The sequence below is a fragment of the Alligator mississippiensis genome, chromosome 11, assembly GCF_030867095.1.
Source record: "Alligator mississippiensis isolate rAllMis1 chromosome 11, rAllMis1, whole genome shotgun sequence".
In the NCBI taxonomy this organism is placed as follows: Eukaryota; Metazoa; Chordata; order Crocodylia; family Alligatoridae; genus Alligator; species Alligator mississippiensis.
Genome location: NC_081834.1, coordinates 31,312,109 through 31,336,107, shown reverse-complemented (window position 1 = coordinate 31,336,107; position 23,999 = coordinate 31,312,109). Strand labels below are relative to the sequence as shown.

The following is a 23,999-nucleotide window of genomic DNA, read 5'->3' as shown; positions in this document are numbered from 1 at the left end:
ATGCTGAGGGAATTGGCAGAGGCCATTGCAGGACCCCTGACACAGCTCTACAAGCACTCATGGTGCTCTGGCAAGGTGCCAGAGGATTGGAAAAGGGCCAATGTGGTCCTCATTTTCAAAAAAGGAAGGAAGGAGGACCCAGGAAACTATAGGCCCATTAGTCTTATCTCGGTCTTGGGGAAGCTCTTTGAGAAAATTATCCAAGAACACATCTGTAAGGGACCACCAGGGGAGCTTATGCTTAGGGGCAATCAACATGGGTTCATTAGAGGCAGGTCCTGGCAGACCAGCTTGGTTGCTTTCTACAACCAGGTCATAAAATCCTTGGATGCAGGTGTCGCAGTGGACGTAGTCTTTCTGGACTTTAGGAAGGCCTTCGACACTCTCTCTCACCCCATTCTCATTAAAAAAATTAAGCGACTGTGGCGTCAACACCTACAGTAGATGGGTCGCAAATTGGCTGGAGTGCTGCACCCAGAGAGTGGTGGTGGACGGGTCATTTTTGACCTGGAGGGATGGGGGCAGTGGGGTTCCGCAGGGCTTGATCCTCGGGCCTGCACTGTTCAACATCTTCATCGGCAACTTGGACGAGGGTGTGAAAAGCACCTTGTTCAAATTCATGGCTGACACTAAGTTATGGGGAGAAGTGGGCGCATTAGAAGGGAGGGACAGGCTACAACTAGATCTGGACAGGTTACAAAGGTGGGCAGATGAAAATAGGATGGGTTTCAATACTGACAAGTGCAAGGTACTGCACTTGGGGAGGAAGAATTAGCAGCATACTTACAGGCTGGGGAACTCCCTTCTCATCAGCACAGAGGCAGAAAAGGATCTTAGAGTCATTGATTCCAAGATGAACATGGGCCGCCAATGTGAGGACACAGTCAGTAACTGCATCTTGTCATGCATCCACATATGCATCATGAGCAGAGGGGAAGGATCACCTCCTTGGACCCATGTGACATTGGTCAGGTTGCAGTTGGAGTACTGCGTCCAGTTCTGGGTACCACACTTCAGGAGGGATGTGGACAGCATTGAGAAGGTCCAAAGGAGGGCCACTCACATGATCAGGGGGCAGCAGGGCAGGCCCTATGAGGAGAGACTATGGGACCTGAATTTGCTCAGCCTCCACAAAAGAAGGCTGAGAGGGGATCTGGTGGCCGTCTATAAACTTACCAAGGGGGACCAGTGGGAAATGGGAGACCCTGTTCCCCCCAAGCACTAGCAGGAGTAACTAGGAATAATGGCCATAAGTTGACTGAGAGTAGGTTCGGGCTGGACATCAGGAAGCACTACTTCACAGTCAGGGTGGCTAGGATCTGGAACCAACTTCCAAGGGAAGTGGTGCTCGCTCCTACTCTGGGGGTCTTCAAAAGGAGGCTAGATAATCACCTTGCCGTGGTTGTTTGACCCCAGCACTCTTTCCTGCCCATGGCAGGAGGTCAGACTTGATCATCTGCTCAGGTCCCTTCTTACCCTACCAACTATGAAACTATGCCATACACCCTGCTCTTGAGCACCGAAATAAAATGTGTTTCTGATCAAGAGAGTGAGGTACATTGTCCAACCTACCTAAACCAACTCTCTTGATGCCTGGAAGTGCCTCTTGTTCTAAGCCCCTAACTTTAATAAGCATATTCAACTGGCTTGAAAAAAAAATAATGGCTATGATCTCCAAAAGTCCGAAAGTCAGTGGTTCCCAATCTTACAAGGCTCAAGGAACACCTTGGAAAATGCCAGCTCTTAGTTTCCACACATTTTTTGACTACAGAAGGATAGAACAATTCTTTTTTTGCAATCAACTCAGAAAGCTCATAGCCTATCAGAATGCTTGTTACACAAGGATTCCTATTTGAAATCTCTAGGATTATTTTGTGAATCTTGTTTGCAAACCTAAACAGTGCTAACATTATGTAGCACCCCATATCACCCTTAAAAGGATCACAAGGTACCCTAGGGTCCTGCAGAATCACTGCCCTAACTGAAAGTAGAAATGAGGCACAGATGGTCACACTGCTAGAAATCATTTGGTAGCTGTTTGTGCAGAATGCAAGTAAATTCCATTTTTGCGTTAGTGTGGAAAGAAGGTCATACCAAAGCAGGTACTTCATACAGAGAATGGATATGAAAGGTTAAATAGTTAACTATGCACTTATAAGTGCAGTGATAACTAGGGGTGCACTGATAAAGATTTTTTCGGTTGATACCAATGGCCAAGTATTAACCAGCCATATTGGCCAATAACGATCTAATTACTGATATGCAGCCCAGCAGCTTGGAGAGCAGCACCCTACAGATAAGCCCGTGGGGAGGGGAAAGGGCATGGGGGGGGTGTAGATCAAGGCCCCCACAGTGAGGGAGGGAGTGGGGCTGGGGTAGTAGCTGCCCAGCTGGGGCGAGGTGGAGCACAGCATGGAGCTGAGGGTGGGTTGGGGGGGCAGCTCCCTGCCCTGCATGCACCCCTGGGGAGACATGGGTCCATGTGCCCCCCAGATTTGTGTGTGGGCAAAGGCAGGCTGCCCACTGTAGGCTCAGGGCTAGGGGCTTCACTGGTTTCTTCCTGGTGGGGGGCTGGGTGGGGGCAGAGCTCAGGGTGGGTGGTGGAGGCATTAGGAGCGAGGGCTACAGGGTAAGCTGCAGCCACCCCAAAGTTTGCCATAACTCCCCCATAACCCCTCCTCTGAGCTCCACCACCACCCGCCCTGCCCTGAGCACAGCCCTGGGCTCAAACTCACCCTGCAGGGAAGAAGTCAGCGCAGCCTCTGCCCCTGAGCCCACAGTGGGCAGCCTGTCTTCACCCCACACGTGAGTCGGGGGGGAGGGGGGAGCACATGCCCCTCCCCTCCATGCCTCCCCTAGGGGTGTGTGCAGGGCAGGGAACCACCCGACTGCCTGCCACCCCAGACAAGCCACCTGCGACTCCACCCCAGGCACCTCCCCGTCCCAGCTGGGAAGTGCCAGCTCCTGCTCTGCCCCTGCTCCCTCCCTCATCATGGGGGCCGTGATCTGCCCCCCGCATGCCCCTTCTCCTCCACAGACTTACCAGCTGGATGCTGCTCTCCAGGCTGGCAGGCTGCATTCCTCGCCATGTACATGCTGCGGCTGTGTGCATGCATGTGGCATTTGTCGGTGACATTATCAGCCACATTGTCCAAAAAAAGCCGACTGCTGATAATGCCAATTTTCCTTTTATTGGTGCCGATACATTGGTGCATCTCTAGTGATGAGCAGTTAGCTTACTGGTTAGCTTTTGGCTTGGAGCAAGCACAATCTGGCAGAGAAGGTAGAAGGAAGCGGGGGGGGGGAAGGGGGGGGCAGGGAGAGGAAACACACCATGTCCCAACAGGAATCAGAAGGCAGCATGCACAGAAGGCAGGGAGGAGGACAGGAGTAGGCAGGAGAGGGAACTAGTACCCATAACCTGAGAGGAAAACAGCTAATACCCTAATGCCAAGGGATCCTGGATTTCTCAGTTTAAAAATTCCAAATTTTCTGATTAAAAAAAGTATTCGAGTTCTCTGATAAAAAGCCCCTGAAAAAATGAAATGCTCCCCCCCCCATGCAAACAAGCATGTTTTATTGATATATTTACAATTTTAAAGAAGTTTGGAAGCCTATCAGTGCCTCAATCACTATAATGAAATAAATTCAAAATACCTATATATGTTTTGGGTGTTTGCTTTTGGTTTTATCTTGGAAAAAAATCAGAGCTCCCCCTGACCCTCTTGATCACCAGAATGCAGGTCCAGCTGCAGCTTCCCCTCCACTGCTTTGTGGTGCTGAGCAACCCCATATGCCAGTACCCCTCAATCCCAAACCACAGCCCCCTCCTTCTTCCCTGCAGGCGGCAAAGTGGGAGTGGAGATGAGCAGAGCCTGTAGGGACAGGGAAAGATGTAAGGTGCCCACTGAAGACTCAGGGCTCCCCACACCAGCTGCACCACCATGGCAAGGCTCCTCCTGCCCACCCAACAGCAGCTGGGGCAGCAGCAGCAGTGTGAAATTATGTCCCCCCCACCGCTGCTGGGTGACCAAGGGGCACCTTGCCATGGCAGCGCAGCTGGTGCAGGGGTCCCACTAGCAGCAGCACTGGGCCTCCTCATTTCACTCTGTCTTCCAGCGTCAGATTCTGCTTGCTGGACCGCAGAGTGCCGGAGGGGGGGGTATAGATATTTGTCGTACATCTGCAGAATTATCAATTCTAGTTGTGCCAATGTTTTCCAAGTTGCAGAAAGGTAAAGGTAAACGACAGACCAAGTTTGTTGATTATATATGTTTATATAAAAGCTTGTTTGCATTGTTCTTTAGCAGCAAGACCTTCTGAAGTGATTTTCTGAAGCGTCAATAGTAAAAAATTAAACTTTGCAGACAGAGAGCAAATAAAGTGGGAAAAATACTTTCTTGGAAGAAAATTCTTATATTAGATGCTACCTTTTCCAGTAATTCATTATAATGAATACTTCATCAAATACCTCACTTAATAAGCCAGCATTTACGCATTTGCTGTGCTTCCCACAATTCTGCCATCCTACAGTTTCAGTTCCCGGTATAAGTACTGCTACAAAAATTCACTGGACCATTTGACCAGTAGCCATGCATGCCATTTTATATCGCAACTGCAGCATATGGCTGTATTTGAGTGCCTATGGATATCATGTTGAGGGCTGTATAAGCATTTGAATGCAGTGTGGGGCCAGCTGTAATACCTACTGCCAAATACAATCAAAATAGATTCCAAGATAAACTGTATTATTCTCCTGTAGCAGTTGTCTGTCTTAAGAAAAACTTGGAACTAGTCACTTCTAGAGATTTCTTACTGCTTCACTGAAGAAACATCTAGATTTAAATTACAGATTTCAATAACTATAGTGTAGGTAGCAAGTCAGTTCCTATGCAAGAGACAGGGACATCACAACCACTCACAGATTTTATCTTCCATTAAATTTTGCAGAAATCCACTGAAAAGTTCAGTGAACAAAGTCACAAACTGTTATGCCACTAAAAGAATGGCATATTTTAATTCCCAGCATACAACTCATCCTCTTCAACTTTGTACTTGGAAAATCGATTGTGGAATGTCTTCCAGTCTCATGAAGAACAATCTACTATAGGACAACGTATAGCAAGAACATGTGAGCCAAGTATCAGTTTTCACTTGTTCGTTTATCTTCATGAACAGAAATTCAACAGAAATTAGTAACTATATACTTTCTTTTTGTTTTTTAACAAAGCATTTGACAACTAAATAGTAAAAAAAAAAAAAAAAAGACAAAAAAACCCAAACAGTATGAAACAAATAAAAACCCACGCTATTAATCTGAAGGTTAAAATATCTTAACTTATTATTTAAACTAAAACAGTTAATTTTTTATACGTTTGTTAGAAATCAGGAAAAGTATTATTCTTACTCATGAAGTCAGTCTAATATTTTGCTTGCTGACTGAGCAATGCTTCCCAGAATTCAAAGTTTTCTGCAAGACTATTTAACCAAGTCTGTCTAAATTGGTTTTCAAAGGCTAAAATGGTAGCAAAAAGGCTGCATTAGAAGCCAATGTCAGTTCAACCTATTTACTGTGATGCTCCACAAAAAACTTATTTTACAGCAGAGAAGACCAAGGTTCTTCCATACACAGTGTGCACTAAGAAGTACTTTTTCTGAAGTACCAGAAATAGTTAAAAATCCTATTTAAAAAGAAAGAGAAACACCCAGTTAGTGAAACACACAATTTTCCTTTTTGATATCTTTTCAGCATCCACACTTTTTGGCAACTAAATACATACATGCGTATTGCAAGTTTTTTTTCTAATCTAGGACATGCAGAAGACAAGAATGCATGAAATGGAGATTTATTCCCCTGAGGTATGTGCAGGATCACATGCTGTTTCTTAATTTGTGCAACAGAACATTAAAAACCACAAACCAATCCCACAGATGTTCCTGAAAGCATCAACACATGCTTACGTGCCTTTCTGTGCAATCCAGCAATATCATTCTTGTCCTTCCTATCCCACATACCCACTCATAACATGCTCCAAGAGTTATGAGCATGTCTTGATGCTTTCTTTGCTACCACAAAGCAGAGGGGCAAGTCAGTTTGTGAGGGACTGCTGAAACGGAATGTAACTTTTATTAAAACTATACATTATACTAGACTGACACAAGATCAAACATCTGTCCAGCACCTTTTAACAAGCATCTAACAGATTCTGAAACAACCAGTTATTTGTTCTGGCTGTTTAGTGGGAAGGCACTACAAGCACCTGAGTAGTCTATTCAGTATTTAGCAGTTTATGGCATGACTGCTCTTGCCATCTTAATATGCATCCTTATATTAATGACCAAAGTACAGACAAAGGAATTTAAAACCACATTACGCTTCTGTACATTACTTCTATTACATCATCAAAATTAAAAATTGCCTAGAATAATATGCACAGAATCATTAGAATAATGAAAATAAGTAGAGCCTAGATAAATTAAGACAATTCATAACCTTCCCTCTTTCAAATGCAGTATTTTACAGAAAGATAAGCTCAAAATGTGCAATATATATTTTTAGGAGAAAATGCTTGATTAGTTTAACCTTTTCTTAAAGGATGTTTCCACACACACATGAATTATAGCCTAAAACTTATCTAATGAGAAACAAATATTACTTTAAAAATGTTGTTCTCTTCAGGAGGTCTGTTAGATAAAACACTAATAAAGCTCAAAGCAAAGGAAGTCAGCCACTCCAAGATCTATTAATTTGCACCAGCTCTCCAACAGAGAGAGAGAGAGAGAAAAAAAGAGTGTGTGTGTGTGTGTGTGTGTGTGTGTGTGTGTGTGTGTGTGTGTGTGTGTGTGTGTGTGTGTGTGTGTGTGGAGGGGGGGCGGGGCACGAGAAAAAAAATCAAGATGAGGTAGGAAGAACTGCCCAACTCTTATAGATTCATAGATGTTAGGGTCGGAAGGGACCTCAATAGATCATCGAGTCCGACCCCCTGCATAAGCAGGAAAGAGTGCTGGGTCTAGATGACCCCAGCTAGATACTCATCTAACCTCCTCTTGAAGACCCCCAGGGTAGGGGAGAGCACCACCTCCCTTGGGAGCCCGTTCCAGACCTTGGCCACTCGAATTGTGAAGAAGTTCTTCCTAATGTCCAATCCAAATCTGCTCTCTGCTAGCTTGTGGCCATTGTTTCTTGTAACCCCCGGGGGCGCCTTGGTGAATAAATACTCACCAATTCCCTTCTGTGCCCCCGTGATGAACTTATAGGCAGCCACAAGGTCGCCTCTCAAACTTCTCTTGCAGAGGCTGAAAAGCTCCAGTTTCTCTAGTGTCTCCTCGTAGGGCTTGGTCTGCAGGCCCTTAATCATACGAGTGGCCCTTCTCTGAACCCTCTCCAGGTTATTTGCATCTTTCTTGAAGTGTGGCGCCCAAAACTGCAGGCAGTATTCCAACTGCGGTCTGACCAGCGCCTGATAGAGGGGAAGTATCACCTCCTTGGACCTATTCGTCATGCATCTGCTGATGCATGATAAAGTGCCATTGGCTTTTTTTGATGGCTTCGTCACACTGCCAACTCATGTTCATCTTGGAGGCCGCTAGAACTCCAAGATCCCTTTCCACCTCTGTGCCACCCAGCAGGTCATTCCCTAGGCTGTAGGTGTGCTGGACATTTTTCCTCCCCAGGTGCAGCACTTTGCATTTCTCCTTGTTGAACTGCATTCTGTTGTTTTCTGCCCACTTGTCCAACCTGTCCAGGTCTGCCTGCAGCTGTTCCCCGCCCTCCGGCGTGTCCACATCTCCCCATAGCTTTGCGTCATCTGCAAACTTGGAGAGAGTACATTTCACTCCCTCGTCCAAGTCAATGATGAAGACATTAAAGAGTATCAGCCCAAGGACCGAGCCCTGCGGGACCCCACTACCCACACCCTTCCAGGTTGAAACCGACCCATCTACCACGACTCTCTGGGTGCGACCCTCCAGCCAATTCGCCACCCACCGGACTGTGTAGTCATCTGTCATCTTGTGTGCTTGGCTACCCTCAGAACAGGCTACCTAGAAAAATTGTGGAATCTCCATCATTGCAAGCTTTCCGATACATCCAAGATGTCACCCAAGTTTCTCACCCATACAACAAGGTAGGAATGACAACAGCCCAGTAGACAAGAAGCTTGATTTGGGTCTTTGATAATCGTGATATCAGGACATCATTTTGGAGATGCCCAAAGACAGCACTGGCTGGTTTTATGGAGTACTGAATATCATCATCTATGATTACTTTTTGGTTTTAAAAGGGAAATGCATTTCTGGGTAGGTGAAATGTTCAACATTTTCCAAGGACTGATTGCCCTCTAACTGTTATCGTTGGGGGAAGAGCTGGCTGGCTGGGGTAGATTAGTAAAGTATCTTGGTTTTCATGAACTTGACAATGAGTCCAAACATCTCTACGCTTTACAGACGCAGTTGAAAGTGACCTGGAGTTTTGATTGAGTGGGCACACACAAGAATTGTCAGTCTATTAAATTTCAGTAATGGAAGTGCTGGATTATCTTGGATTTGGAATATAACCAGTTGATGATAAAGAGAATCCTGTCTCTGTGATACCAGATGCTGACTCCAGATGGAAGTCTATCAGCAGTGAAGTGCAGAATAGCTGCAATTATAGATGAAAAAGAGCACTGGTGCAATCACATATCTTTGTTTGACTCCAGTTCTAACAGTGAAGGGGTTTGTTTCTAAGCCATTGCATAGGATGGTTGCTGTCACGTGAAGAAGTCTGATGATGGTAACAAGTTTTAGTGGGCATCCAAATCTCATCAGGATCTTCCACTGGGCATCTCTGTGGAATGAATCAAAACATTCAGGTCAATGAAGGCCATGTAAAGATCTCCATGTTGCTCATGGCACTTCTGCAACTGTCTAGCAACAAAGATCATGTCTATTGTACTAAAGATGAATATACCTCCTCTGCTCGTGATTGTAGGGAGGCAGTTAGGCGGGCCAAAGTTACCATGGAGCTGAGGATGGCAACCCAAGTAAAAGACAACAAGAAATTGTTTTTTAGATATATTGGGAGTAAAAGGAAGGCCCAGGGAGGAATAGGACCGCTGCTAAATGGGCAGAAACAATTGGTGACAGACAGGGGGGACAAGGCTGAACTCCTCAACGAGTTCTTTGCCTCAGTGTTCCTAAGCGAGGGGCACGACAAGTCTCTCACTGGGGTTGTAGAGAGGCAGCAGCAAGGCGCCAGACTTCCATACGTAGATCCTGAGGTGGTGCAGAGTCATTTGGAAGAACTGGATGCCTTTAAATCGGCAGGCCCGGATGGGCTCCATCCGAGGGTGCTGAAGGCACTGGCCGACATCATTGCAGAGCCACTGGCGGGAATATTCGAACGCTCGTGGCACACGGCCCAAGTCCCAGAGGACTGGAAAAGGGCTAACGTGGTCCCCATTTTCAAAAAGTGGAGGAAGGAGGACCCGGGCAACTATAGGCCGGTCAGTCTCACCTCCATCCTTGGTAAAGTATTTGAAAAAATTATCAAGGCTCACATTTGTGAGACCCCGGCAGGGCAAATTATGCTGAGGGGAAACCAGCATGGGTTTGTGGCGGGCAGATCGTGCCTGACCAACCTAGTCTCTTTCTATGACCAGGTTACAAAATGCCTGGACACAGGAGGAGGGGTGGATGTCATATACTTAGACTTCAGGAAGGCCTTCGATACGGTATCCCACCCCATACTGGTGAACAAGTTAAGAGGCTGCGATGTGGATGACTGCACGGTCCGGTGGGTGGCGAATTGGCTAGAGGGTCGCACCCAAAGAATCGTGGTAGATGGGTCGGTCTCGACCTGGAAGGGTGTGGGCAGTGGGGTCCCACAGGCCTCGGTCCTTGGACCGATACTCTTTAATGTCTTCATCAGTGACTTGGACGAGGGAGTCAAATGTACTCTGTCCAAGTTTGCAGATGACACAAAGCTATGGGGAGAAGTGGACATGCCGGAGGGCAGGGAACAGCTGCAGGCAGACCTGGATAGGTTGCACAAGTGGGCAGAAAACAACAGGATGCAGTTCAACAAGGAGAATTGCAAAGTGCTGCTCCTAGGGAGGAAAAATGTCCAGCACACCTACAGCCTAGGGAATGACCTGCTGGGTGGCACAGAGGTGGAAAGGGATCTTGGAGTCCTAGTGGACTCCAAGATGAACATGAGCCGGCAGTGTGACGAAGCCATCAGAAAAGCCAATGGCACTTTATCGTGCATCAGCAGATGCATGACGAATAGGTCCAGGGAGGTGATACTTCCCCTCTATAGGGCGCTGGTCAGACCGCAGTTGGAGTACTGCGTGCAATTCTGGGCGCCACACTTCAAGAAGGATGCGGATAACCTGGAGAGGGTACAGAGAAGGGCAACTCGTATGGTCAAGGGCCTGCAGACCAAGCCCTACGAGGAGACACTAGAGAAACTGGAGCTTTTCAGCCTCCGCAAGAGAAGGTTGAGAGGCGACCTTGTGGCTGCCTATAAGTTCATCACGGGGGCACAGAAGGGAATTGGTGAGGATTTATTCACCAAGGCGCCCCCGGGGATTACAAGAAACAATGGCCACAAGCTAGCAGAGAGCAGATTTAGATTGGACATTAGGAAGAACTTCTTCACAGTTCGAGTGGCCAAGGTCTGGAACGGGCTCCCAAGGGAGGTGGTGCTCTCCCCTACCCTGGGGGTCTTCAAGAGGAGGTTAGACGAGTATCTAGCTGGGGTCATCTAGACTCAGCACTCTTTCCTGCTTATGCAGGGGGTCAGACTCGATGATCTATTGAGGTCCCTTCCGACCCTAACATCTATGAATCTTTGAATTATCCACACTGAAATCACACTGGGACTCAGGCAGAATCTCTTTGGCAAGGGAAGCAGGTTTATTGAGAAGAATTTGAGAGAGTATCTTCCCAGCTGTGGACAGGAATAAAACTGCTATGGTAATTGCTGCAATCTGATCCATCTCCCCTTTTGGATATGGTTCTGATTTTAGCATCTCTCAAGTCCCAGGAAAGTTCATGTTTCTGAATTTTTAGAATAACAGCATGTAGCTGCTGAGAGTGTTTTATTCTACCATGCCCATAAATTTCAGCTGATATTCCATCACTTGCTCAATGGCTTTCAAGGCATCTTGATAGGTTGGGCAAGTCTTCAAGGTAGTTCGTAACGGGGGTTGAAGAGTATCTTTGATGGCATTATCTGAAACATTAGAATCTTGGTTCAGAAACTCTTGAAAAAGTCCCTTCAACCATGCATTGATGTTGGAGCCATGTCTTTAAAAAATCCTCCATATCCATTGGAAGGACAGAAAAATGAACAGTGTTCTGACTCAAGCAAACATGACCAACACTGAAGCCATGTTTACGTGGCATCAGCTTCTTTGGACAGGACTTGTCAAAAGGATGTCTGACAACCAGCTCCCAAAACAAATCATAGAATCATAGAACATTAGGGATGGAAGGGACCTCAGGAGGTCATCTAGTTTAACCCCTTGCTCAAGGCAGGACCATCCCCAGCTAGATCATCCCAGCCAAAGCTTTGTCTAGCTGGGTTTTAAAAGCCTTCAAGATGGAGATTCCACCACCTCTCTGGGTAATTTGTTCCAGTGTTTTACTACCCTCTTAGTGAGAAAATACTTCCAAATATCTAACCTAAACTTCCCTTGTTGCAACATGAAACCGTTGCTCCCTGTTCTCTCATCTGCCACTGATGAGAACAGTCTAGCTCCATCCTCTTTTAAACCCCACTTCAGGTAGTTGAAGGTTGCTATTAAGTCCCAGCTCTCTTCTCACCTCTAAACTAAATAAGCCCAGTTCCCTCAGAAGTCATGTCCCCCAACCCCCTCACCATTTTTGTCATCCTCCACTGAACCTTCTCCAGTTTGCCCACATCTTTTCTGTAGCGGGGGCCCCAAAACTCAACAGTACTCCAGATGTGGCCTCACCAGTGCTGAATTCAGGCAAATAAATCACTTCCCTCAATCTGCTGGCAAAACTTATACTAATGCAGCCCTGTATCCCATTAGACTTTTGTGTTGGCTTATATTCAACTTATTGTCCACTGTAACCCCCAGGTCCTTTTCTGGAGAGCTGCTGCCCAAGCACTCAGCCCCCAGCCTGTACTGGTGCATGGGATTGTTCCATCCTAAGTGCAGGACTTTGCACTTGTCCTTATTGAACCTCATGAGATTTCTTTTGGCCCAATCCTCCAATTTGTCTAGGTCACTCTGAATCCTAGCCCTATCCTCCAGCTTACCCCACTCCCAGCTTGGTGGCATCTCTACTCTTGCTCAGGGTGCACTCTATGCCATCTTCCAGGTTGTCAATGAAGACACTGAACAAAATTGGCTCCTTGGGGCATTCCACTTGATAGCAGCTGCCAACTAGACATCGAGCCATTTATTACCATCTTCTAAGCCCAATGCTTCAGCCAGTTTTCTACCCACCTTATGGTCCATTCATTCAACCCCTACTTCCTTAGCTTGCCTGCAAGAACGTTGTGGGAGACCATACCAAAAGCCTTGCTAAAAATCAAGGTACAAAGATCTTACACTCCCAACTTGCTAATCAATGGTCACTGCTCTAGTGGTGGCCAAAAGCAGAGATTCAAGGACACCCTGAAGACCAGTCTGAAGAAATGTGATATTAACATCAATACCTGGGAGATTCAAACTCTGAATCATCTCCAATATCAAGTTATAGCGAAGCACTGACCATTTTGAGCAAAGACTCCTCGCTATGGATGCAAATAGGCTAGACACACAAAGGGTAAAAGCTGTAACCAGACATCACCAGGATCTGCTCCTTCTTTCTGAAACTGTCTGCCATGTCTGTAGTTAAACATGCAGATCTCAAATCAGTCTCTTTAGTAATCTTCAAACTCACTCAAATTGAAGAACCGCCAACAAGGTAAAATGTTCAACTAGAACAGTTTAGACAGGAATGATTCTGCAATGAGCACATCATTAGGAGAAATGACATCCTTTCCAGCACTAATTTTTCTATGATTTTTTTTTTTTAAGGTTACACTGACATACTATATTTCTCAGTATAGCATTGAAATGTGATAGTTATGACATAATATCTTGAAGCAAGACAGGAATTCCTGCATATAACAAAATGCTTTTTAAAACCAAAGTATTACAATGTGTTACTTGTGGCATCATTACCACTTTTGCTAATAATCAAGCACTTGGGTCAATATCAAAGTAAGAAGGGATTCACTGTTACAAACTACACAAAGTATCAGGCAACATCAAGGTAAAAGACCTATTCTGGTTGAATGTTTGTTGTTTTTACCACCCAAAGAAAGCCTGGTGGCAAATAAAGCTAGAAACCAATTAAAGTCACAAAAATGCAATAGCCCCCTGCAAAAAACACCCCTAACACCACTCCTGCTTGGGGCACTCTGCTCTGCTGCCTTTCCCTTGTGTGGTCAATGTAGGGTCCTGATCTCCATGTGACTGGGAGGCAGCGTCCTGCCAAGCTAGTACATCTCTCTCCAATCCCTGCGGCCCCCTGCTCCCTATGACTGGGAGCAATTTGCTCCTGGTCAGTGTATACACATGCACTTTGGCGCATTAGTTTAATGCACCCATTTCTTGCACCTGTATCTACAAGTACTAGAAAATGGCATGTTAGACTAATCTACTATGCAGTAATTGCTTTGCATGGGTAGATGACACTATACTGTGCTGTAGATTAATCTAATGAACAGTCAAGCCTCTCACGTATACGCACCCACAGTGAACTACTTGATTCTATTCCATGCCATACTCTGCCGGAAATTCCTCATCTGGTACAAAACCCTACATGAAATAGCTATCTTACAAATAAGTGGGGTGGTCTTATTTTGCCATAGCAGGCTATTTTCAGTAGGGTTGGGGGAAGAAGGTTCCAGCATAAATTCTAATTCTGGTTTTCCTCAAAATAGGATAACCACCCAACTGTTTACTGTATAGGTGGCTGCCTAAGCAAATAACTCTATTCAGCTTTTTCCTTGATTAATTCAGAATGAATGCATAACAGATTAACACTCATACTATTAGATGCGACCCCCCCCCCCCCCAAAAAAAAAAAACCAAACAAACACTTTACTTTAAGCTTGGCACACCCTTACATCAAGCACAGCACATGCCCAGAACAGGCATTGTGTTAGTTTCACCAGGCTCGCCCAACATCTGTATAGATTGTACGCTCCAGCTATTAGATGAAAGCACCAAACCCCCCCACTGAAAGTGCAATCTACAAAGACACTGGGGAAATGGGTCAAACTAATGTACTTCTTCCAGTAAAGTGCTGCTTTGTTTTTTTTCACATCCATCAGCAACCACTACGATATTTTTTTTAAACCGATATTTTTCTGTTACACAAAACTGTACCAAAATAAAAACCAACTATTTAATCTTATGCCAAGATAAATGGTATTTGCTGTGAATGCATGGGATTTGAATATTAACTAACACAAATTAAATATAGATGAATTGAGCCATTAAATTAAGTCATCAAGATACTAAAAATGTAGAGGAACAAATGATATAAACGGTTGAGACAAAATTAAAGTTTGAAGCCCAGGAAAAGAATAAATTATTTATTTGACACACACAACAGTACAATGGTTCCATTACAAACTACACAGAAGTGGTTTTACTATATTTGCTTTTCCACAGCCTACTTCTCCATAAACATGAATATTAAAATAAGAATGCTTCCTTGTCAAGTCTATAAACACAGACATAGTAGGTCAACCTGTACTTTTAATCCAAGTAGATCTTCAATTAGAAATCTGAGCAATAGGAAAAACAGCACAAACTACTTATTTTTAGTATAAAGTTTAGCAAAAATAAATAAAATGGGAGATAACAACAAACAGTTTGTTGCTTCATGTGAAGCAACATAATAAGTTCACTACACAAGTGATTAGTGCCCAAATGTGCTTTCAGATGTTCACATCTAGATTCAGCTTGTGTATTTTCTACACGGTATGTCATCAACAGCACAGTAGTAGGACTCTCCAAGTTGTATAGATGATATAAAACCTGATATACAATATCAAAGCCTAAAAATCTCACGTGGAAGCACTTGAAGACCTACAGATACAATAGCACTGGAAACGCTGACTATTAATTTTTTCTGAGTACATATACTTAAACCAATAGTAGATCTATTCATAAAGAAAAGTTAAGTTATTGATGAGTTCAGACAGAAGAGGTACTGGTTTCCTTTTTCTAGTCTGTCTTTGATAAAAGAAAATTTAGAAGAGAAGCCTGAACAAATTAGTAAGGAAGAGAAGCTTTTTTTGTCCTCTCAAGCTTTCTTTATAGAGAGCACTCAGCCTACTGCTGCTTTCACAAAAATAGGTCATGAACTCTGATAGAGGCCAATGCTGCAATAAGACTAAACTTCAAGAAGCTGGGAGTAGGGGAAAAGAGATGCAGAACATTAGGTTCCTTCGTTCCTGTACAAAGATCAAATTTAAGTTAACTGTAATTTTAAAGTATTTTGATCTTTGGTAAATATTGGAAAAACATGTCTGACACTAAAAGCCTTTAGTAGCCCAAGGGAGCTTTCTGACATTTCTAGATTGGCATATAACAGAATTACTTCAAGATATACAGTCCTATTTGTGGCTAGTGACAGCAGGAATCAGTTTTCTGCAACAATCTAAGAGTAGACCAAAACAAAAAAACCACTGTGCTGAAAAGCAACACAATTGTTTGCAAAGTTCATTACCACCTTTTTCAAAACTCTACATCTCTGAAACGACTAGTATAAATGTATGTTAAGACTGGCCAGAAATTTTCTTTTGGAGACAGAGCGTACACACAAATTTTTAAACAGAAAAAGATCATTCAGTGTTGAAATGACAAGCTCATTACAGAGCAGACACTTGTGCAGGGACAAAGTGTAAGCAGTTCTAAATGCAAGACTATGAACAGAGATTACGTTTGCTCTAGAAGAAACATAGTAATCTGCTTGTGAAAAATTTTGCACAGTAACACAGTGAAAAGTAAATACCACCACAAAATGAAAAAAAAGTAACTTGTCTTGGAATTGTGTTCCTTACCAAGATATAATATTATATGTTATCCTCTGTCATTAGGGCACAGGATATTAAACATTAGGCGTTAGAAACTGAGGTCAGGTTTTTCTTAATGAAAGACATACTTTGGAAGAAACTTTAATACTTTCAATCCTTTTGTCTTCACTCTGAAATGAGACACTAGGCATCATAAGTTCTTTTAATTGTGTGCAAGCTTTAGTGCCCTAATGAATCAGGACCTATGAATTGATAGTCTAGATAATGTTGTTATTTCAGCAAACTAAAATAACTTAATGGAAAGACAAATAGAAGTACACCATGCTTATTCTCCTTGACCATTGCAGTTATGTGTATTCATATGAAGTTATGCATGTCAGAGGCATATTTAACACAGGCATTAAATGTAAGTGAAGTAAGAGAACATGGTGTAGAAGATTTTACAATATTCTTAATCAATTTTAGGCTAGAGGAAAAAGGGAGAAAGCAGCAGAAATTTTACCATGAAGTGAATAATACTGGTAAACTGATCTGAGCCTTCAAGAGGCTGAGAACTGATATAAACGGAAATACACCACATGGCACCCCCATGTGTTACAAGTTTTCAGCTTACCAGGGGTGTCTTTGGCAACAAGACCTTTGGAAAAGTCACTGGGTGTAGGTGATGTTCTGCTGTCCCTCTTTGCTGCGTCAAGGTTATTACAGTATTCCCATCTCTTCTGCTGAAGCTCCTGAAGCCAGTATGTCATGTCCTGACGAGTAGCAGCCTAGAAAGCGAGAAAGACAAGAGTACTGAAGAGGCTGACATTCCTGGCAAGCATGCATATAACCTGACTTGTACAAAAGGGAGACAGAGGTGCCTCTGCCATTCTGCTGATTATGATCAAGCAGTTACCACTTCATTTAAAGAAGTGAGTCACGTAGCCTTACTTTTGCAACTCTTGCACCTCCTAAATGCATCAAGATGTTCCCCCTGCTACGTTAGGCCTCATAGGGCTGCTGCCTTGATAGTCTCCTACACATTTAAACTTTACTCAAATGCCTGGGGGGGGGAGGGGCGGTGAAAGAGGTGAGAGGAGAGGAAGCATTTAGATGCATAGAACAACAAATCCAAAAAGGCAGTCTCCATACATACTTGTCTCTTGGTATATGCAGTGTATTTGGTGGAAAGTAGGCAAATATGTACATTGTTACAGTACATCCTTTCAGTATGGATCAGAATTTGTGGATTACTTTTCTCTTGCTTTATGAAGTAACTCCCAGAGGAGGTTAGAAAGCAATTCAATAAAGGCTTAAAACATTTAAATCCATCCACTTTAATTTACATGAATTGATATCAAATAAGCAACCAAAATGAAAAGCTCTTTAAACAGTTTTATCAAAATCACATAAAAAGGGTCATTTCAGACTCCATGTCAGTTAAAACCTTGACCTCATCTGCAAATACCAGTAAGATGTGTTAATTAGCAGTAACTAAGATAATAGATACTTTTCAACAAGAAAATGTATTTCACTTAAAATCAAAGACATACCAAAGGGTTACTTCACATCATTCTAGGCTAGATGTGAAACTGAAAACAGAAACAAAACACACACCTGCTCTCCCACCTATCCTAACCTTCCACTGTCACTTTCTTGTATGTTTTCTTTGGCTACAGCCTCATTGAAGCTAACCGCATCTAGAATTAGCATTGGATAATCATAATTTGATAAATTCAGTAGTAGAAAATTAGCTTGTAGCATAAGCAAAAACAATAGAGACTTAAATCCTTTGATTTTTGAGTGCACGCTATTTTATTTGACTTCGTCACATCCCACACTGCTCTATCAGTCCCAAATATTAACACTGTGAAACTCAGCTCTATGTATTGTAGATATGTAATAATTTCTGACTTCAATTAGTTTAAAAACCCATCTTATCTCAAATATTATTTCAATTATGCTTCCAAGCTGTTCAACCAGAATAGAAAAGCTTGATTTTACAGATTTCCAATTGCTATGAAAAGGAAGTGTGATGAAAGTTTCCAATACTCTAACTCCTATATTATGTAAACAAGAAGATATGTTTGTAACTGAATTTATAACAGCCATGTTTCCAAACTCTGGAATCTTTATGCTTCTTTCTGGCACAACAAGAAGTTGATATTTTAACTAGTGTTTTCCTTGTAGCTGCTCTTAATTCTCCTCCTCCTCCCTATTTATCTGAAGCTAACCAACAAGAAGGAATTTCCCTGTGCTCATATAAACAAAAGATTTTCAGATGATTAGATCTGCAGATGGCCCTTGTATGTACTAGATAAAACTGCAGAAGAACAAAAATACAAAAACAAAAAGGACGTAAATGATCTTACCACCTAAATGTTATAATGCAATTGGAAATAGCTGTTATAGTACAATACTTAAGTAATACAGATTGTTTTGCAATAAGAAATGAATGGAGAAAGAAATTAACATTACAGGATGGTAATCAGATTTCCCCAAGAATTACTATATATGTGAAATGCCAAATGATATACATAAAGTGCTATGAGAAGAGGAAAAAGAACAAAATCCAGTATCAGAAGATAGGACAATGAAGGCTCAATTTTCTTGGTTGCTGTGAATGAATATCCTACCTAACAGATATTTCCAGTTCCTCATACTAGCCGGAATCCGTTTCATGCGTTCTGTTCTTATTCACTCACCAGTTACAGAAAAGAACTTGCCTTGTTAGAAGAAATGGAAGGAAATTGGCTTGGACAGTACCTGTGGTGACTTGAAGAGTAAATGTCAAAAACAGAACACAAGACTAGATTTATCTGCCCATGTAGTCATCATGGATGGTTTTGGAGAAAACAAAGCAGATGTCTCTTTTTAGATCCAATTTTTCATCATTTCAAGCAAAGTGGCAAGACTCTTGGGCTGTGGTGCCTAGCCATATTTGCAGAGAATATGTCCCCCTCTACTTCTAGTTCAGAAATTATTTCCTGCTCTGTTTTTATCCAGTGGCAATTTTGAGTTCCTAATGAATCAGAGATGCCAGGTTACCTAACAGACTAGTATTTCCCTTTAAGGCTTTCTGCAGACAGACCTTGTCAGCCAAAATGTTGTAGTCTTGAACCAATGTCAACTGAGTAATCACAGGGCTGCACATTAGAAAGCTGCTCTTTGTTTAGTTATTTGTCATTCTGTAGCAGCTCATGTCTCACTGCCTCAAGCTTTTAAGTTATTTACAATGCATTTCTGCCCAGTTTGTTCTGTGATTTGACAAGCCGTTTTCATACCATGACATGCTATCCCCACACTTGCTGCCTAAAAAGTGGTAAGCTGTTTTTAATCCAGTGCCCCTGTTTTGTTTTGTTTTTTTAAAGACATGCATGGCTACACCTGATCTCCTCCATGGATTCAACCCAATGGGGAATATATTGTTGCATCCAAGGGCAGCAAGAGATTGGACCTCGCTTTTGTGGTCCTACAATATAAAATTCATTTTTCTCTGCTACCTGTCAGTAGGGCTGTGTGAAGCTTCGGTCCCCAATTTGATTAAGCAGAGATTCAGCCCAATTCGGTGGCTGAATCTCTGAATCGAATCAGAGGACCCTTTAATCTCTCCAAATTGAACTGGAACCCTCCAAATCGATTCAGAGAGATTCGGACACAGACACAGCTTTAAATGTTTTGTCTACATCTCTCTCGGTAGCAGGCGGCTCATGATTGCTGTGATGCTGGGGCTCATGGGGCATCCCACAGGAGCACAGGGGGCTCCCCAGCATGCTTGGCAGCAGACCCAGAAGTAGACCAGAAGCACTTCTGGTCCACTTCTGTGTCCACTGGGGAGCACAATGGGGGGGACCCCCCCTCGCACCCCCCTGGCTCAGCAACTGTGCTTCCTGAGCCAAATCGAATCAGGGACAGCGATCCAAATCAATTAATCGAATCACTGTACCCAATTCAAGTTGAATCTGAATCAAATAGGACCCGCTTTGCACACCCCTGCCTGTCAGTACTACTGTTGACATCTATTACTTTTCTTTCCTTCACCCACACAATCTTTTCTTTTATGCTTGTTTTAACTTCCTTCAATCTGTTTAATTGGTATGTGGCTCTTATAATTGTGTTTTACTATATTTTACACAGTAAGAAGACTTGCTCAGCTTACTTTTTTAAAATAAGTATTTCTTTTGTGTATTTAGTTAACTAACCTGAAAATCAAGGCTGAAAAATCCACATGCTACATGAGAGCTGTCATTAAGATTGAAGCTGATACAAACAAGATCTTCACAACTGAAGAGATTCACTAACAGCATTAAGAGTGAGCATCCTAAAGGTGTTAGGAAAGCAGAGAACACAAAAGTTGCAAATTGTAGCATTGTGAAAATGCAGTTTGCAAGACAGCATAGAATAAATCTAAATAGTTATATTGTGTATAAGCAACTAAGAAAGAATCATTTTCAATGTGTAGGTCCATTCCAGAAAGCAGTGCAGTATGCGCCAAGTGAGGGAAAATAGACTTTTCCATTTGATAAATGCACATTTAACCAGGATGGGAACTGATTTAATCACAGACAATGGATATCTCCAAGTCACAAGGGACAGTACCAGAATTTACTTTTATGCAGCTTCTACAAAGTGAGCAGAAGGCCAAGTACTGGGGCCATGACTAATCAGTATGTCGCCCATACCTAAGGACAGAGGTGCACTGATACATCAGTCCATATCATATCAGCACTGATAAAATGAAAATTGACATTATTGAGAATTGGCCTTTTTTGACTGATGCGGCCCATAATGTCACCGATAAATGCTATGTGCATGGGTGCAGCCGCAGCACGTATGCTGCTAGGAATTCAGCCTGGCAGCTTGCGGAGCAGCAGCTGGCTGGTAAGTCTGTTGGGGGGAAGGGGTGTGAGGGGTGCAGATCAAGGCCTCCAGAATGAGGGAGTGGGGCTGAGGTAGGTACTGCCCAGACAGGGTGGGGTGCACAGGATGCAAAAGGTAGTTTGCTACGTTATCCATTAAGGCAGCTCAGTCATTAAACTGTAAACATTCAGAAAGTAGAAAACTATCAATATGAAGTATTTAACTATTTGGCTGTAAGTACAGGCCACATCAAGCCTCACATGCTGAGATTTTAGGCCCTAATCCAACACCATTTAAAGTCAACAGGATCTTTGCCACTGAGGTCAATGGGTACAAGATTAAGCCCTTTACTAATTAATCTTTAAAGCAGTTCCTATTTAGTATTCCTAAGGAAATAACTCCCACTGATTTCAATGGAAGTCAGCACTTAAACTATTTTAGGTGCTGGGCCTAAGTAACTGTACATTAGTGCCTATGCAGCATCCTGGGAAATAGCTTTAAGTCTCTGAAGATCCATTTTCTAAACATAAAATTCACCATTATTCCAACAAAATTTAGTCACAGGTTATTACACATTCAGGACACTATTAAATCAAACCACTAATATTTCAGAAGTTATTTAATGTTGCTGCCTATACTTGAAAATAAGAACCAGACTTAAAAAAAAAAAAAAAAAAATCTAGTAGTTGAAATTTCTACAAATTCTCTCCCTGCTCCTCTTAAGGAATGACCTTTTTCTACCAAGCAGAAATAAATGTTCGTTCAAGTGCATTCACTTGACAGCAGCATGTACAAGTAAGTAGACATGTGTACAGGATTAGGCTCAATGTTGTAAAGCAAATGATCCCAAGTTTTTCTGGATATGGATCACTACTAGTCAGGTTATTTTATGAATTACCTTATCAACTCCCACTACCAATGTCTGTGGCAATAACTACAATTGGCTGTACAAAAAAATAATGTTACAAGTCTTTGACACGTTATTTGCTTCCTTCGCTGTGCTTTATGTAGGGGTTCTCTTGAAGGCCATCCAGAAACTGCAGCTAGTATTCAGGGGTCTGCACTAGCTCCCAATAGCTTTCCAGGTGCGATTCAATGGACTATTTTTGACCCATAGGCCCTACATACATAAGAGACTGCTTTCCCCCTTATGCCCTATTGCAATATCTGAAGTCAGCTGACAGCAAACTTCTGCAACCTTCTACCATCTGTGCCCCAAGTTCACTTGGCAGAAACCACATGGAAGGGCATTTTGATATTTGCATCTCTGCTCTGGAATTCCCAAACCTAACCATCTTCCACAAGTGCTGCAAGACCTTTTTATAGGAGCAGCAGTTGGCAAGCAAGGTTGAATTGGGGTACTGTTGGTGGAATTTTGTTACACATATTTCTGTGTTATTTAATATTTACCTGCTTTAAATAAGTTTTTTTTTTTTAATTAGGTTTTTTTTGTTTTGTTTTTACTGTTACTATTAGGCACCCTGTTTGGTGTTTGGGAAGGACAGCACAAACCCAATACATAAATAAAATAAATTTCACAGCTCAAAATAAGGAGGAAAGCCAGTACTGTGTGGTCTACAAGTTGTCCAATGAGCACAAAAGTTCACCCATTCCAAACTGGGAACCATTAATTAAATTTGGCTTTTACAGAACTATTTTTTCCTGCAATTATTATTATTATTTTTTTTTTTTTGTCAAATGGGCAAACAAGCTTTGGGTATCAATAGGTGTACTTGCAACTCCCATTAAGTTACACGCACTGAATGGTTCTGCGGATCAGATCCTTAAATATTATGAAAAATAAGCGGAAGCTTTAGGAAGAAACAGAGTTACTTCATACAGGAGAATCTGTCACTTATTTCTTATTCCTCGTGTAAGCTTACAATACTGAACAAGTGGGAAAGATTGTAGCACAAGATTTGGAAATCATGAATAAGAAGCAATTTGAGGAAAAAGAAGCATGTGAGATAAAGGATGAAGGCTACATTTGACTTTTCTTCCTCGTGCTCCAGTGTGTAATTTTTTCTTCCTAAATTAATAAGCAAAGACGATGCATACTTGCACGCTCACATACAACAAAGCTAGAACCAACCCCCTTGGACTTCAAAGTCTCAGGCTATTCGTATTTTTCAGATCTTGTTGTTTTTGTACAAAGGACTCAACTCCCAACTCCAAAACTCTTATTTTCCAAAGCAGCAAGACGCACATTACCAGCAACCAAGTTTCCTTCTTAACTAGTTATTTTGATTTCCAGATCAAGATTTCTGGAATAGAACTTCATTTGATTTTTACATAGGATTAAGTCTAAGGAAATATAATCTTTACACAAGGACTAAGTCTAAGGCTCTTCAAACAACAGGGCCACTTATAAAAGTATCCTACCAGCATGAAAAGTATACAAAAATACCACCTGGATTTCCCCAATTGTGCCTCATCCCACTTTCTAAATGATGGCCAAGTATTTCAGGGATCCTATATTCCTAAGCAACTTCTTTCACATAATCCCTTTTGTTCTTAGAAAGATCCAGGCACATATAGGTAGGGACAATCCAGGACTGGAAAAGAATGGGACCACAGATGCAAGGACATAAAGAAAAGCAAAAATAGGGAAAGCCAAAGTTTCAGTACTTACGCTAGTATCACTGGGCATGTCTACACATGCACACACATGCATTTGCAGCTGCACAAGTTTGTGCTGGAGATTTGTGCCTCAGCACATGTGCCTGAACATACACTTTGGTGTGGAGCAAACTGTGCCACTTGGAGCAAACTGACCCTGCCCAACTCTTCCCAGATCTGTAGCCAGGGGGAGCTAGAGGCTGCATCCAGCACCTGTACTGGCCCCACCAGTATAAAAAGCTGCCCTGGTGAGCAGCTCAGGGCTACTTGCTCTTAGAGCTTCTGAGGTGGCAGGTGGGCTCACTCCCACCCATGCTCCATGTGATCCACTGGAGCGCAGGCTCGCTGCTCTACTTGGGGGTTTAACTGTCCCCCATAGACCCCTCCCTGCCAGAAAACTGGCACCAGCTGGAGGCAAGGGTGGTGGAGTAGCTCTGGGCATGGTCAGGGATCCTGAGGTCTCCCTCCCTGTGTGGAAGAGTGC

General features: G+C 42.8%; 1 protein-coding gene across 2 annotated transcripts in view; it reads right to left on the bottom strand.

Moving 5' to 3' along the window:
• Positions 1 to 23,999, bottom strand: part of TBC1D2B (TBC1 domain family member 2B) — a 63,615-nt gene that overhangs the window by 33,282 nt on the left and 6,334 nt on the right. The window contains exon 2 of one of the 2 annotated variants that reach the window (XM_006269475.4): positions 16,671 to 16,824. In XM_006269475.4, the coding sequence (XP_006269537.2) occupies positions 16,671 to 16,824 (154 nt within the window). Of the gene's footprint in view, positions 1 to 16,670; positions 16,825 to 23,999 lie in introns of those variants that run through there. The other variant, XM_059714770.1, reaches the window with a different exon arrangement.